Source organism: Xenopus tropicalis, chromosome 5 (genome assembly GCF_000004195.4).
Source record: "Xenopus tropicalis strain Nigerian chromosome 5, UCB_Xtro_10.0, whole genome shotgun sequence".
Classification (NCBI taxonomy): domain Eukaryota; kingdom Metazoa; phylum Chordata; class Amphibia; order Anura; family Pipidae; genus Xenopus; species Xenopus tropicalis.
This window is the reverse complement of record NC_030681.2, coordinates 57,651,581-57,666,477: the sequence shown is the minus strand read 5'-3', so window position 1 is coordinate 57,666,477 and position 14,897 is coordinate 57,651,581. Positions and strand designations below refer to the sequence as shown.

The following is a 14,897-nucleotide window of genomic DNA, read 5'->3' as shown; positions in this document are numbered from 1 at the left end:
GTACCTTGATAACTTTAAAACTGAGGTAGCTTTTGTGCAGCATAATTACTTTGTATTCATCAGTCCCTTCATCAACAACATGCCGCAAAGTCAGCAGTTCTTCTCTATTAGATAATACAGCCTTACGCCAAGCTGGATCTCCTTCATGACAAATGACAACTTTTTTTTCAAATTGCTGAATTGCATCAAACAGTGCAGAGAAGTCATCATATTCTTCAGGGCATGCAAACTGATTCTGAAGATGAAAAAAAAAATGTTTTAGTTTACTATGGATGTGTTAAAGTTACAAAGGTAAAGTTGTAAAAACCAAGCCATCGCCAGACCTTTTGTCTTGTTATATTAATCCCTTAATTGTACCGACATCAAGTATCAATTGTACTGGTAAGGTAGGTAAATTACCAGCCAGGAGTTATCCAAACTGACTTATATAACCAAGCAAATAATTTTTAGTAATAACAAGTCTCTCATTGGTTGGTGTATTGCTTTTAAATTGATGATCCTGCAAGTTTATGCAGAGAACTTTAAACAGTCACAAGGGAATGGCTAGTTTTCTGGATGCTTCTGTGCATAACCTATTTAACAACAATTATACACTCATGTGAAAAAATTAGAAAGCCTTTGGCATATGGATATTTAATCTCAATTTTAACAATACTGGGAGATTCAAGTAATATAACTAAACAATTAAAACTGAAAAAAAGACTTTTCGAATGTAATTCTACAAAAATGCAGTTTCTGGTGAGGAATAAATCAGGACACTCCCACATTTAGTCCCACTTAATATGGCATAAATCACACACTGATGTATACCATCAGGTGCACATGATTAGAACATTGGAGGTTTGCCCTATTTAAACCTCAGACATTTAGTTTGGTGTGCTCCTGACTGTTGAGGTGAGATCAAAGGAGCTGTCTGAGGCCTTCAGAAAGAAGATTGTAGCAGCTTATAAGTCTGACAAGGGATTTAAAAGGATCTCAAAATAGTTTAAAACCAGTCAGTCCACTGTCCAGAAAATAGTCTACACGTGGAGGACTTTCAAAACAACTGCCAACATGCCGAGGTCTGGCTGTCCAAGGAAGTTTCCCCCGAGAGCAGACTGAAAGATGCTAAAAAAAGTCTCCAAAAACCCTAAATGTCATCACGGGACTTACAGCAGGCTCTTGCTACTGTTGATGTGAAAGCACATGCCTCTACAATCAGAAAGTGATGGTACAAGGTGGAGGTGCAAGGAGGAAACCTTGGGTCTTTAAGAGAAATATTAAGTCCATGTGTATGCTGTTTAAACTGTACTTGTCTACCATATCTATAGAATCTCAAAAGCCATGAATAGCCTGTAAATTATTTTCTTGTTAATGTTGTTTATTGATTTTGCACTTTAGCCTTGTCAGATCAGAGCTAATATAGCAAAGTACAACAGGACATGTAACAAGAGACAGAAGTCAATCTATGTAAAATTTAATTTCAGTTCAGTTTATTAATATGTTAATTAGACACCAGAATAATTACTCAATATAACATTCTGTTCTATTTTAGATACAGATGCAGCTAACAAGTTTTCGCATTTGTCTCACCATTTTTGAGTGTTAAATCCTGCCTCTAGATGAGTGCAGCAAAGCAAAATAGAAAACGCTATAGACCATTTGTGCTGTATTTTTCCCCTTGTGTAAAATGGAAGAGACATAACACGACAACATGATAAAGGAACTTGGCTGTATATGTATGTCAAATGAATTGTCCTTCCAGGCCAGTTATTGTGTCCAGACCAAGGATAGATTACAGTTCTTTCTGCTTCTAGGAAACTACTTTATGGAAGTCTATGGAATTTTGATGAATACACGTATTCACAACAAAATTACATGAGATGTTGGTAGCGCACAAAGAGGGATGCTTTTCATTTAGTATTATTAGTAGTGGTAAAGGGGGATTTTGGCTGTTGGAGCAGAAAGGCAGGTTTCACTTTGACAAGAAGAATGAACTTGAGTAACTATGTATGTGTTGTCCTCAACTTTGCTGAGGATTTATCTGTATTATGTATGTTGCCCTATGTTATTTGACAGGCACATTTAATACATACCTGATGGAGTTTCAAGGACATTCTGATTGCTGGTGCAACAACTGTATGGAGTAAGTCCATATCAGCAAACACCCATTCATCTCGAGCAGCTATTCGAAAATCTCCCTTGAACAATGTATGAAGTCCATGCAGAAAAGAATCCAAGCTGAAGATAAAATTATTATATTTTATTCGCTGCTTTAGTGAGTTTTGTATTTATTTACAGTACATCTAAGGATAAAGCCAGCTGACTTCTAAATAATAATTAATTTTTGTGTTTTACCTAAATGACTTGCAATAAATTCACTTCACTCATTTAGTTCCACTCTAACATCTACTTGATTTTAAAGAAGAAAAAGGAAAATTGTATCACATATAGGGCCCGATTCACTAAAGTGCGATAAAATTTATTGCACGCTTTTTTGCGTTAAATAAGTCGCGATAATTAGCGCGGGATTCACCATAGTATTATCGCATGCGATAAGTCGCCATTTTTGCATGCGGTATTTTTCGCACTAGTTTTAACACATGCGTTAATTTCCGCACTGAAAAGAATACTATCGCATGATTCACTATAACTTAGGCGCGCTAAATATCGCATTCGGCTATGCAAAAATTAACTCCTACTACAGGCAGGCGAAAAATTATAGAAAAGTACAGTAAATGAGTTTTTGCCAATAAAATATGGACTTACAGTGTTATTTATTCAAGTATGTGTCTTTTTACTCAATTTCACTAAAGTCTTGGCATGTATGGAATTTCGCTACTAATATACAGTACTATAGTGGTGAATATTTTGTTGCGATAATATACTGTATTGTAGCGGTGAAAATTTTGTCGCGCAAAATACATTACTATGTATATTTTGGCAATTTTTTTTTTGTCGCGATTTTGTAATCTCGCGACTTGCGGACATTTTGTAATCTCGTGACATGTGCGACTTGGGGCCATTTTGTGTCATTGAGCCTGCAGCCACACTACAGAGAGGATCATGCCTGGGGTTTCTTATCTGCTACCAGGGGAGAGGCGCTATATTATCAGCATGCTCCTGCGTTCAGGATATGACGACCTGCCGCTGGGGGACTTAGGGGTCCACGAGAGGAAGAGGGCAATCCTGGGCGAGCTAAGAGAAGGTTTGCTCGCCGGGTTTGCCCTTGATGTGGACCTCCGCCAGCTCCAGTGTCTGTGGTCTGACCTGAAGCGCAGGAGTCCAGATCTGGTGGCTGAAATTGCGGAAGGTAATTATTGTACTTTATTATGCTTTTCAATAACTTGAGGATTGAAATACCAGTAGGAGAAAGTAGGAATAGCTAGAATACAAGAAAGGAGGTTCCATATTATGGTGCAAAAAAGTGTTAGTTTTTTTTTTAATACAGGGAGAGCTGTGAAACTGTAGAATTCTGAAGAACATGTCAAAGCCATGGATGAACATTTTTATGAAGCAGAACAATTGCCCTGTACCTTCTCAGCCTTTGACCATTTTGAATTGATTAGAAATTGAAGACATCAGAGTCCGATTCTCTAGGCTATATGTAAGGTTGATGCCACACGTGGCGTTTTTACGCTGTGTATTTTCTAATTCTCTCGGTGGCTGAAAAACGCACGAAATCATCATCCATAGAAATAACTTGAAAAGACTCAAAGGAAACCACACAATGCGTAAATACGCTAGAAAACGCCTTACCACGGATTTTCAAGCGTTTGCCGAAATACGGCGTTATTTGCACAGCAATCTATTCCTATGTATATACAAAGGCAGATGCCAGACCTAGCGGAAATACGCTGCGTTTTTTACTATTTCGCACTATTAGCACCATGGAAACGGGATTTGCTACGTCACCAGTACTAGGCTGAAAAACCCCATAGTCAGGGGCTGTGTGGCTTGTGCTGCATTTTTAGACTGAGAAAAAACGCAGCGTAAAAACGCCAAAGGTGTTATCCATTCCCATATTAATACATTGGTCTATGTTCCTATACTCCAAAATGGACCGTCCAGTATCCAGACTACAAAACAATCTCTATCCCCATGGCAGATGCAGTAACATTTAAATTCCTTATTGACAAGCACCTAGAAGGATTCTGCATGTCAGTCTTAACTTCTCTTCAGGAGCAGCATTTGACACATTTTCTCTGGAGGTGTTGTTAGAACACCAATCTTCCCACATTGTAGATTGTAACACCTAAGTGTGTGACATGGCCTTAGATGCAGCCAAGTTTGTGGCTAAAGCCTCAGCTGAATCCGTAGCAGCATACTGATTTCTTTGGTTAAAGTCATTGTCTGCTGACCCTACTTTCAAAAGATCCCTGTCAGACAATGTTTTCTAGGGTAGTTGTTTAGAGCTAAAATTAAGAAGTTTATTTCATAGGCTACTGGAAATAAGAGCATGTAGTCAAAGCATCCATGGTCCAATAAAGGACCAAAATATTTGATAAAATAAAAGTTATATTTTGTCACTTTAATTTACAGTAGTGTGTTAGCTTTTTAAAATATTTTGCTTTTGTTAACCAGCAACCTAACAGAGAAACCCTTTTATTAACAACTGTATTATTTGTGTATGTGCGTATATCTATATATGTGTGTGTGTATATGCATTGCCCCTGAGGGCAGTGAGGCTGTAAAATGCTATGCTTGCTGATACTGATGACAGATTCCATTAATTCTCTTAAGAGCAGTTTGGAAATGTTATTGGACAGTCAGAATATCCAGGGCTACAGGGCTTTATAGTAATACAAATATATAAAAGTAGCTTTAATCCTGGATGTTTTGCCTGTCCAAGAATATATCCAAAGTGCTCTTAAGGGAATTAATGTAAACTGTCATCAGTATCAGCAGGCATAGGATTTCACAGCCTCTCTGCCCTTAGGGTGAAGAACCATTTGCTTCGCTTCAGATAAAATGCCATTCGTCCAGCTTAAAGGAGGTGGCCTATTGTTCTTTTGTTCATTTCTGTATGAAAGGAAATCAGTGCATGTAATGCAATAAATTCTGTGTATTTTCCCACACAAATACATTTTCTCTAGTGCAAACAAACCAGGAATGCTCTGAATTTAGGATGCAGATTCAGGATTATGTGACTTTAAATCTCTGGACATGTTGATAAAAGTAAGGCCATACACCTGGGATGTAAAAATATGCAAGCTACTTATACCCTTAATGGGACTGCACTTGGCAAATCCATAATGGTGAAGGACCTTGGAGACCTTGTAGATAATAAACTTGGATGCAGCAAGCAATGCCAGTCAGCAGCTGCAAAGGTAAACAAGGGTTTGAGCTGTATTAAAAGGGCCATAGATTTGCGAGAGGAAGGAGTCATTCTTCCACTTTAAAGAGTGCTGATAGGCCTCAGCTAGAATATGCTGTTCAGTTTTGGTCTTCAGTGCTCAAACTAGATATTATTGAATGAAAGAGGATCCAAAGAAGGGCAACTAAGCTGGGTATGGAAGGTCTTAGTTATAAAGAAAGACTGGCCAAACTGGGTCTGTTTATACTGAAGAAGATGCACTTAAGGGAGATATGATAACTATGAATAAATATAGAAGGGGATTATATAATATCTCTCTAATGCTTTATTTACCTGTGGGACCTTCAAGCTAACACCAGGGCATCCACACCGAAAAGATGAAAGGAAGGTCTATCTAAATATTCGGAATGGGTCTTTTTACAGTTAGAGCTGTGAAGTTGTGGAATTCTCTGCCTGAATCAGTAATACTGGCAGATACATTAGAGAACTTTAAGAAGGGGTTGGATGCCTTTTTAACAACTGAGAAAATAAAGGGTTATTATAAACAGCTCTTAGTACAAATTGATCCAGGAAATGGTCAGATTCATCTTGGAGTCAGGAAGGAATTTTTCCTCCTCCGAAGCAAATTAGTGTCAGAAAGGAATTTTTACTTTCCTCTGAATTAACTAGCAGTTTAGGAAGGTTTCCTATAAATATATATATGTATCTACTATGACAACTGAACATGACAATATATTTTTTTATTTATTTAAAAAACATTTTATTTAAAAAACATTTTCTCAGATATCATTTTGCACATTAGTATTCCAGTTTTGTTTACTAGGCTTCGGTATTAGGTCAAATGAAAAATTATAGGTTCAAGGCATGTCTAAAACAAAACCAATTTAAAAAGCTGTTCCTCATAACTCAATTGCTCAATTGCTTTAGCTAGTCAAAGCAATTTGGATGGAAGAAAGAGTTTTATTAGCTTTGATACATACTGGCTGGAGTTGAAAAGTATGTTTTCCACACGAATCCCCATGCCCTTTTCAGTTACAGAAACCCCAACACAATATCACTAACTAACATTAATGTTGTTTTTGTCTGAATGCATAATCCTGCATTTATCAACAATAAACACCATCTGCAGATTCCTTGCATTTTGCCTTCTTATTCTGCCTCTTTACAGCTTAGATACCATCAGTCACAAAAATATTGCTTTGTTAGGCTACAATTTAACTCATAATTCTATTTATCTACAACCTGTCACTTAAACCCCTGTCTGGCGCTAGGGTAAACTAGACCATAGCAACCAGATGGAATTATAAACTAAAAATAAAAAAGAGTTCACTCATATTTTGGGTTGCCACCTGAAGTTGCAATATGTCAAAGCTCTGTAACCAAGTAGCTCTTATAAAGGGTATGGCTAGGATATTGCAAACCAATAAGGCATAAGTGAATGCTTTCTGGTGCTGTATGGAGAGTACACTTTAGGTTAATTCTCAGGTGGGAATGAGGCTTCTTATTGTAATGCAATTATTAATATACTGTAAGTCACTCACCTTGAAAGATATACACACATACACAAATAATACAGTTGTTAATAAAAGGGTTTCTCTGTTAGGTTGCTGGTTAACAAAAGCAAAATATTTTAAAGCTAACACACTACTGTAAATTAAATAGTGTTATGAAAGGAATTCTTTCATGGGAATACATGCTTTTTTACAAAATGCATCTGTTGATAGTGTTCCACCAGCAGAATCCTGTGCTGAAATAAATTCTTCAACAGAGCAAACAGATATTTTTTGTATATAATGTTGAGGCTATTAACAGAACAATCGAAGTATGGAAAGCAGCACACCTCTAAATTCTTTCCATAAGCACTTTAGATGTATTCTAAAGTGTCTCCTCCTAAAGAGAGTTGCAAACAGTTGACTTAAAACCGGAAGTATGGCACAGTCGTAATTATGCCAAACACAGGTTATTTACCAAAAATGAGTGACCATACTGACTATACATGAAGGAGACTAATGCGGGAGGCCACCAAAAGACTTATGGAAACTCTAAAGGAGTTACAAGTTATGCATACAATATGCTTACAACAACTTTTGTTTGAGTGCTTCACCATTTACTGATTTATGGGATAATGGTAAAAAAATCACCATTAACTTTAACATTAACAACACTACATGACATTTTGACTGCAGTTTGCAAGAATGCATGAAAGAAGTCCAGTTATTATAAATGCAGAAAAATACAGTGAAATGTTGAAGGAAAACCTGATGATGTCTGCAAGAAACATGAGCCTTGGGTGCCAGCAAGTTAATGACCCCAGAATAACATGAAAAATGTTTTTGTATGTCAGAGTCCTGATCTCAATCTAATAGAGAATTTGTGGCTGAACTTAAAGGACAAGGAAAGTCAAAATCTATTAAGCACACTATTAAATAGTACTACTATTGCTGTGTAAAAATGCTATATTTCTGGCTTGCCTAATGAAAGATTTACAGAGATACACATACTAGAACCTACATACTTGTTTCAGTGAACGGCGCCGCCATCTTGTCCAGCATGTCACAGAGTGTCCCACCCCACAGCATGTCACAGGGTGTCCTCCTCCACCCCCCCATTCACCGCTCACCTGCCACAACCCGCCCCCCCCCCCAGCACGTCACAGATCATCCGGCAGCACCCCCCCCCCCCCCGTCGCCGGCTACTCGTATCTGCCATACTACTGCCATATCACTGCCATATCTGCCGGCTACTCATATCTGTCACTCACCCCCCCCCTTCCCCGCCGCTCCCGCTCCTGCTCCTTGCTCCTGCCATGCTGCTCCCTGCTCCTGCCATGATGCTGCCACAAACCCCGCCGCTCCCCGCTCCTGCCATGCTGACACAAACCCCGCCCCCGCTCCTGCCATGCTGCCACGAACCCCCCCCGCTCCTGCTACAAACCCTCCGCCGCTCCCCGCACCTGCATGTCACAGAGTTCTTGTTGCTGCGTCGCCATGGCAACCAGATGCTCCTGCTGTGTGCGCATGCGCCACCTACAGTAACAAGTCGCCAAGTCTGGGAAGGAGCGATGCATTATGGGAATCTTCTCTACACTGCTCAGCGTTTTTTTTCCTGTTTGGCTTCTGATCTTCTGAACAGGTGAAGTATGGGGAGATTAAGGGCACTATTGAGACAACTGAAGGTATGCCTGCAGCTTGAGATTAACTCTTTATTAGCCTTTCCTTCTCCTTTAAAAAAGGCTATTCACTCATGATATTCATGCAACCTGTTGGAGCTTGAGTTTGCAATGAGTAATATAAAAAAATTGCAGTTTCCAGATTCACAACGCTATGGGGGTATATTCTTTAAAAAAAAGTCTGTATTTTTTATGCTATTGTTTTAAAACCACTTTGCAAAGTATTTGTTTCCATGTTGACATGAAACTCCATTTCTCTTAAACAAAAAAACATTTTTTATAGGCACATTTCTTAGAAAATCTAAAAAATACCTGAAAGACATATGATGGGCTGCTGTTCCTAGGACTCTTCTACCCAAAATGCAAAGTCCAAAACAAAGTGTTATCAGTGAGGAATCTTCGTCACACGCCACTTTCTAGAATATTAAATGATAAAGTCACTACTGCATTTTAAACCTTGCATTATATAAATAGACTATAATCAATAATACAATAATATATTAGTAATATGATATATATATATATATATATAACTGCCCAGTTATCTTTGTATGTATACAGTGGATATAAAAAGTCTACACACCCCGGGTAAAATGTCAGGTTCCTGTGCTGTACAAAAATGAGACAAAGATAAATTATGTCAGAACTTTTTAATGTGACCTATAAACTGTACCACTCAATTGAAAAACAAACTGAAATCTTTTAGGTGGAGGGAAGAAACCCAAAAAAACTAAAATAATGTGGTTGCATAAGTGTGCACACCCTCTTCTAACTGGGGATATAGCTGTGTTCAGAATTAATCACATTCAAAATCATGTTAAATAGGAGTCAGCATACACCTGCCATCATTTAAATTCCTCTGATTAACCCCAAATAAAGTTCAGCTGCTCTAGTTGGTCTTTCCTGACATTTTTTTAGTCGCATCCCACAGCAAAAGCCATGGTCCACAGAGAGCTTACAAAGCATCAGAGGGATCTCATTGTAAAAAGATATCAGTCAGGAGAAGGGTACAAAAGAATTTCCAAGGCATTAGATATACCATGGAACACAGTGAAGACATTATCAAGTGGAGAAAATATGGCACAACAGTGACATTACCAAGAACTGGACGTCCCTCCAAAATTGATGAAAAGACAAGAAGAAAACTGGTCAGGGAGGCTACCAAGAGCCCTACAGCAACATTAAAGGAGCTGCAGGAATATCTGGCAAGTACTGGCTGTGTGCTCCATGTGATAACAATCTCACGTATTCTTCATATGTCTGGGCTATGGGGTAGAGTGGCAAGACGAAAGCTTTTTCTTACGAAGAAAAACATCCAAGCCAGGCTACATTTTGCAAAACACATTTGAAGTCTCCCAAAAGCATGTGGGGAAAGGTGTTATGGTCTGATGAAACCAAGGTTGAACTTTTTGGCCTTAATTCCTAAAAATATGTTTGGCGCAAAAACAATATTGCACATCACCAAAAGAACACCATACCCACAGTGAAGCATGGTGGTGGCAGCATCATGCTTTGGGGCTGTTTTTCTTCAGCTGGAACTGGGGCCTTAGTTAAGATAGAGGGAATTATGAACAGTTCCAAATACCAGTCAATATTGACACAAAACCTTCAGGCTTCTGCTAGAAAGCTGAACATGAGGAGGAACTTCATCTTTCAGCATGACAACGACCCAAAGAATACATCCAAATCAACAAAGAAATGGCTTCACCGGAAGAAGATTAAAGTTTTGGGATGGCCCAGCCAGAGCCCAGACCTGAATCCGATTAAAAATCTGTGGGGTGATCTGAAGAGGGCTGTGCCCAGGAGATGCGCTCGCAATCTGACAGATTTGGAGTGTTTCTGCAAAGAAGAGTGGGCAAATCTTGCAAAGTCAAAATGTGCCTTGCTGATAGACTCATACCCAAAAAGACTGAGTGCTGTAATAAAATCAAAAGGTGCTTCAACAAAGTATTAGTTTAAAGGTGCCCATACACCTTAAGATCCATTCGCTTGGGGATGTCGCCAAGCGAGCAGATCTTCTCCCGATATCCCCCACCTACGGGTGGGCGATATTTGGAGAATCCAGGCTAATTCAATCATTTGGCCCCGATCCGACTAGATTTTCTAATTTGCCCTGGGTAGTCCCCATTAGCTGCTGAATCGGTCTAAGGGAATCGGCTCGTGTATGGGGGACCTTAAGGGTGTGCACACTTATGCAACCACATTATTTTAGTTTTTTGGTTTTCTTCCCTCCACCTAAAAGATTAAAGTTCGTTTCTTACAGTTTATAGGTCACATTAAAGGTGGAAAAAGTTCTGAAATTATTTATCTTTGTCTCATTTTTTTTTTTTTTGTATATATGTTTTTATTAATTTTAACATGAAATAAAGAAAAATTATTTTGTCATACAGCATAGCAGGATTTTTTCGTAACAATATCACATGTTGCGGTAATTGTAAGTCTGCTTTATATAATTTCAAAATACTAACTATGTACAATAATACAGGTATACATATCAGTAGCATCTTTGTCTCATTTTTGTACAGCACAGGAACTTGACAATTTACCAGAGGTGTGTAGACTTTTTATATCCACTGTATACATACAAAGATAACTGGGCAGTTTACCAAACCAGCACAGCAACTTCACAGCTTAATCTTTTATGTGCCTTGAGTCAAAAACATCTATCCACTTATCTCAAGGGATCCCTTAAACACACACACATATATATACAGTAACTAAAATAATGCCAGTCTTAGAGCATATGACTGTAGTCTAAGATGCCTCTGTCCAGCTTATTCCTAAGCAGGTGTTCCCACCATAGCCCATGAATCTAAAGGTAATTATATTTGGTCACTGTGCAAACACTAAAAAGGCACCAACAATTCTATGTTTTAAAAATGCACATTTTAGTCCATCCAAAGTTTTAGAATTAGTTGCGGATAATTACATGTTCATGTGAGATGATAGCATTTTACTGAATTTGGGCTTTTCTTTTCTTAGTTTTATTAAAAAGCATACTAACCAGCAGGATAACAACTGTATATCTGAAACTCCTACCATTTTCCCCTTATTTGCACAGAACTGAATCCAATCCAGATATACACTGCAGAAACTTGCTCTTGTAATACCTTGCAGGCAAGGTATATAATCTTCATCAACATTGATGCTAAACATAGCAAGATCATTTTCAACGTGATGCCACCTAGTATACGGTTGTAGAGCTTTCTGTATTGATTCATCTTTAAGCCACTTCATGATCTTAGGTGAACTTGCAGTAAAATATATTATGCTCTGCAAACATAACAAATGCATTATAAATATATAATAGCAAATACAAAGTCAAATAACTTATTTTACCACAGACAGCACCATAAATAAACATTTTTGAAAACTTCCTAATAATAGAATAATAACATTTTATAAAAACTTCTAACTGCTAAATATAGAAACGATTTGCAGAGCACACCCCTTAGTGCTCATTTAACAGCACTTGTGCCCCCTGGAGTTGCTGCACAGAGTGCTGGATTGAGACCTACATGCCCCCCCACCCCTTTAGTATTGAGAGCAGCCTCATGCAAGCTACACTGCATTTTAAGTGTAGAGCGCAGGTCTCTGCGTTCTAAAATGGAGCATAGAGGCCTGTGGCTTCTTGCACTATGCCCTACTCAATAGCCAAAATTGTGACTTTTTTTTGCACTTTACACATTGTGTGGGACATAGTGAATGCCCCTGGTGTTGTGTAGTTACCTTCCTATAGAGACTTTTACTACACTAAAACACAGGTAGTGTGTTGTGTTTGTAGTAGGTAAAGACAGCTATTACAAAGGTAATGTACAAGGTACATTTTGGGGGCCCTACAGTGCTTTGCAAAAGTATTCACCCCCCTTGGAATTTTTCATGTTTCGTTACATTCCAACCTATGATTCAAATGTTTTTTAATCTTATTTTATGTGATGGATCTGCACAAAATAGTCTAAGTTTGTGAAGTAAAATGAGAAAAACATGTATAAAAAAGAATTTAAAAAAAATAAAAAACTGAAAATTTTCATTTGCATATTTTTTCACATCCTTTGCCATGAAGCCCCTAAAAAGCCCTGGTGCAACCAATTACCTTCAAAAGTCACATAAATAGTGAAATGAAGTCCACCTGTGTGCAATCTAAATATCACATGATATATAAACACACCCTTTCTAAAAGGCACCAGAGGCTTCAACACCACTAAGCAAGAGGCATCACACCATGAAGACCAAGGAGCTCTCCAAAAAAGTCAGGGACAAAGTTGTTGATAAGTACAAGTCATGGTTGGGTTATAAAAAATAACCAAATCTTTGAGGATCCCCCAGAGCACCATCAAATCCATCATCTTCAAATGGAAAGAACATGGTACTACAACAAACCTGCCACCCACCAAAACTCACAGACCGGGCAAGGAGGGCATTAATCAGAGAGACAGCACAGAGACCAAAGGTAACCCTGAAGGAGTTGCAGAGTTCCACAGCAGAGACTGGAGTATCTGTCCATAAGACCACAATAAGCTGTACACTCCATAGAGATGGGCTTTATGGAAGAGTGGCCAGAAAAAAATTACTTAACGTTAAAAATAAGATGGCACATTTTGAGTTTGCCAAAAGGCATTTGGGCGACTCCCCAAATGTATGAAGGAAGGTGCTCTGGCCAGATGAGACTGAAATTGAACTTTTTGCCCACCAAGGAAGATTCTATGTCTGGCGCAAACCCAACACATCCCATCACCCCAAGAACACCATCGCCACAGTGAAACATGGTGGTGGCAGCATCATGCTGTGGGGATGTTTTTCAGCAGCAGGGACTGGGAAACTGGTCAAAGTCAAGGAAAACATGGATGGTGCTAAATACCGAGATATTCTTGAGTAAAACCTGTGTCAATCTGCCTGTGATTTGAGACTGGGATGGAGGTTCACCTTCCAACAGGACAATGTCCCGAAGCATACTGCTAAAGCAACACTCAGGTGGTTTAAGGGGAAACATTTAAATGTGTTGGAATGGCCTAGTCAAAGTCCAGACCTCAATCCAATTGAATCTGTGGTCAGACTTGAAGATTGCTGTTTACAAGTGAACACCATCCAACATGAAGGAGCTGGAGCAGTTTTGCCTTGAGGAATGGGCAAAAATCCCAGTGGCAAGATGTGGCTCTACAAAGTACTGAATTTAGGGGGGGGGAGGGGGTGAACAGCACCTGAAGTTTTCTGTTATTTTGTCCTATTTGTTGTTTGCTTCACAATAAAAAAAGAAAATACATCTTCAAAGTTGTAGGCATGTTCTGTAAATGAAATGGTGCAAACTCTCAAAACAATCTATTTTAATTCCAGGTTGTGAGGCAACAAAACATGAAAAATGCCAAGGGGGGGGGGGGTGGTGAATACTTTAGCAAACCACTGTACATGCTACAGAGTTGGGTGCTAAACTTTACTCATAAGAAAATGATATTTTGTTGTCAACTTAATTTTAGGAGATTTTACTACACATAAAACTCAGGCAGTGTTTTAAGGTTCCACTAGCTGCAAGTGCCATTCCAAAAACTGGTCTGTGTTATTTTTATTTTGGGTTCTCTGCATGTCCTTGGCATACCTGGCAATCCTATGCAAATTTTTAGTAGACCCCTGATGCAGTAAAGTGCAAACTTTGAGGCAATATTCAGAAATTTCATAAAAGCATAGGCATCGGAGCAGCCAAAAAAAACAGCATGTAGAATAGGGGTCATTAAAGTATGGAAGAAAAGACTAGCACAATTAAAGGACAAAAAAAGGATAAATATAGGAGAGAAAAGATAAGGGGACAGATCATAATAATAACAGGAGTGCTTTAGAGAAGAAATAATAAGATAAAAAAAAAAAAAAAGATAAGACAAGAAAGGGACGACACAGAGGGTAATAATTTGTGTAATTTGTGCTGTTGGAGAAACCTCTAATACTGTCCAGGCAGGCTATAATTTGCTTGAATGATATTTAAGCCACTGACAAGAGGCAAAGGCAGTACTGGCTCTTTTCCAACAAAGTGTGTCAAAAGCCTAACGAAGAGAGCACAAAGATAAGGAGAACAGAAAATGAAACATAAATGGAAGAGGATTTTGATGGGATAGGTAGAGAAAGGCACAGATGAATAAGTGCAGAGTAAAATGTAAAACATAGACAGAAAAGGGGATCAGAGAGTGTTATAAAAAATGAGAGAGCAGAAGAGAATGGTACAGAAAAAAGACAACATATGTCTCTCTAAATGAGAACATAAGAGAAAAGTGGCGAAGAGGGGAGAAAATTGAGGAAAGGGATAAGGAAAGAAAAAAAATCTGATGCTAGTAAGCACTTAAGTCTCATTGCATACAGCACCTTGCAAAAGTATTCACCCCCTTGCATTTTTACCTATTTTGTTAAATTCCAACCTGTAATTTAAATGTTTCTTAATCTTATTCTATG

The 14,897-nt window shown here is 38.4% G+C and overlaps 1 protein-coding gene across 3 annotated transcripts in view; it reads right to left on the bottom strand.

Moving 5' to 3' along the window:
* The window catches only part of pcnx2 (pecanex 2), a 141,582-nt gene that overhangs the window by 7,180 nt on the left and 119,505 nt on the right, over nucleotides 1-14,897 (bottom strand). For all 3 annotated transcript variants that reach the window (XM_031902350.1, XM_031902349.1, XM_031902351.1), the window contains 4 exons: nucleotides 11,505-11,738; nucleotides 8,778-8,881; nucleotides 2,076-2,220; nucleotides 5-235 (listed from right to left, as the gene is read on the bottom strand). In XM_031902350.1, the coding sequence (XP_031758210.1) occupies nucleotides 5-235; nucleotides 2,076-2,220; nucleotides 8,778-8,881; nucleotides 11,505-11,738 (714 nt within the window). The remainder of the gene's footprint in view (nucleotides 1-4; nucleotides 236-2,075; nucleotides 2,221-8,777; nucleotides 8,882-11,504; nucleotides 11,739-14,897) is intronic.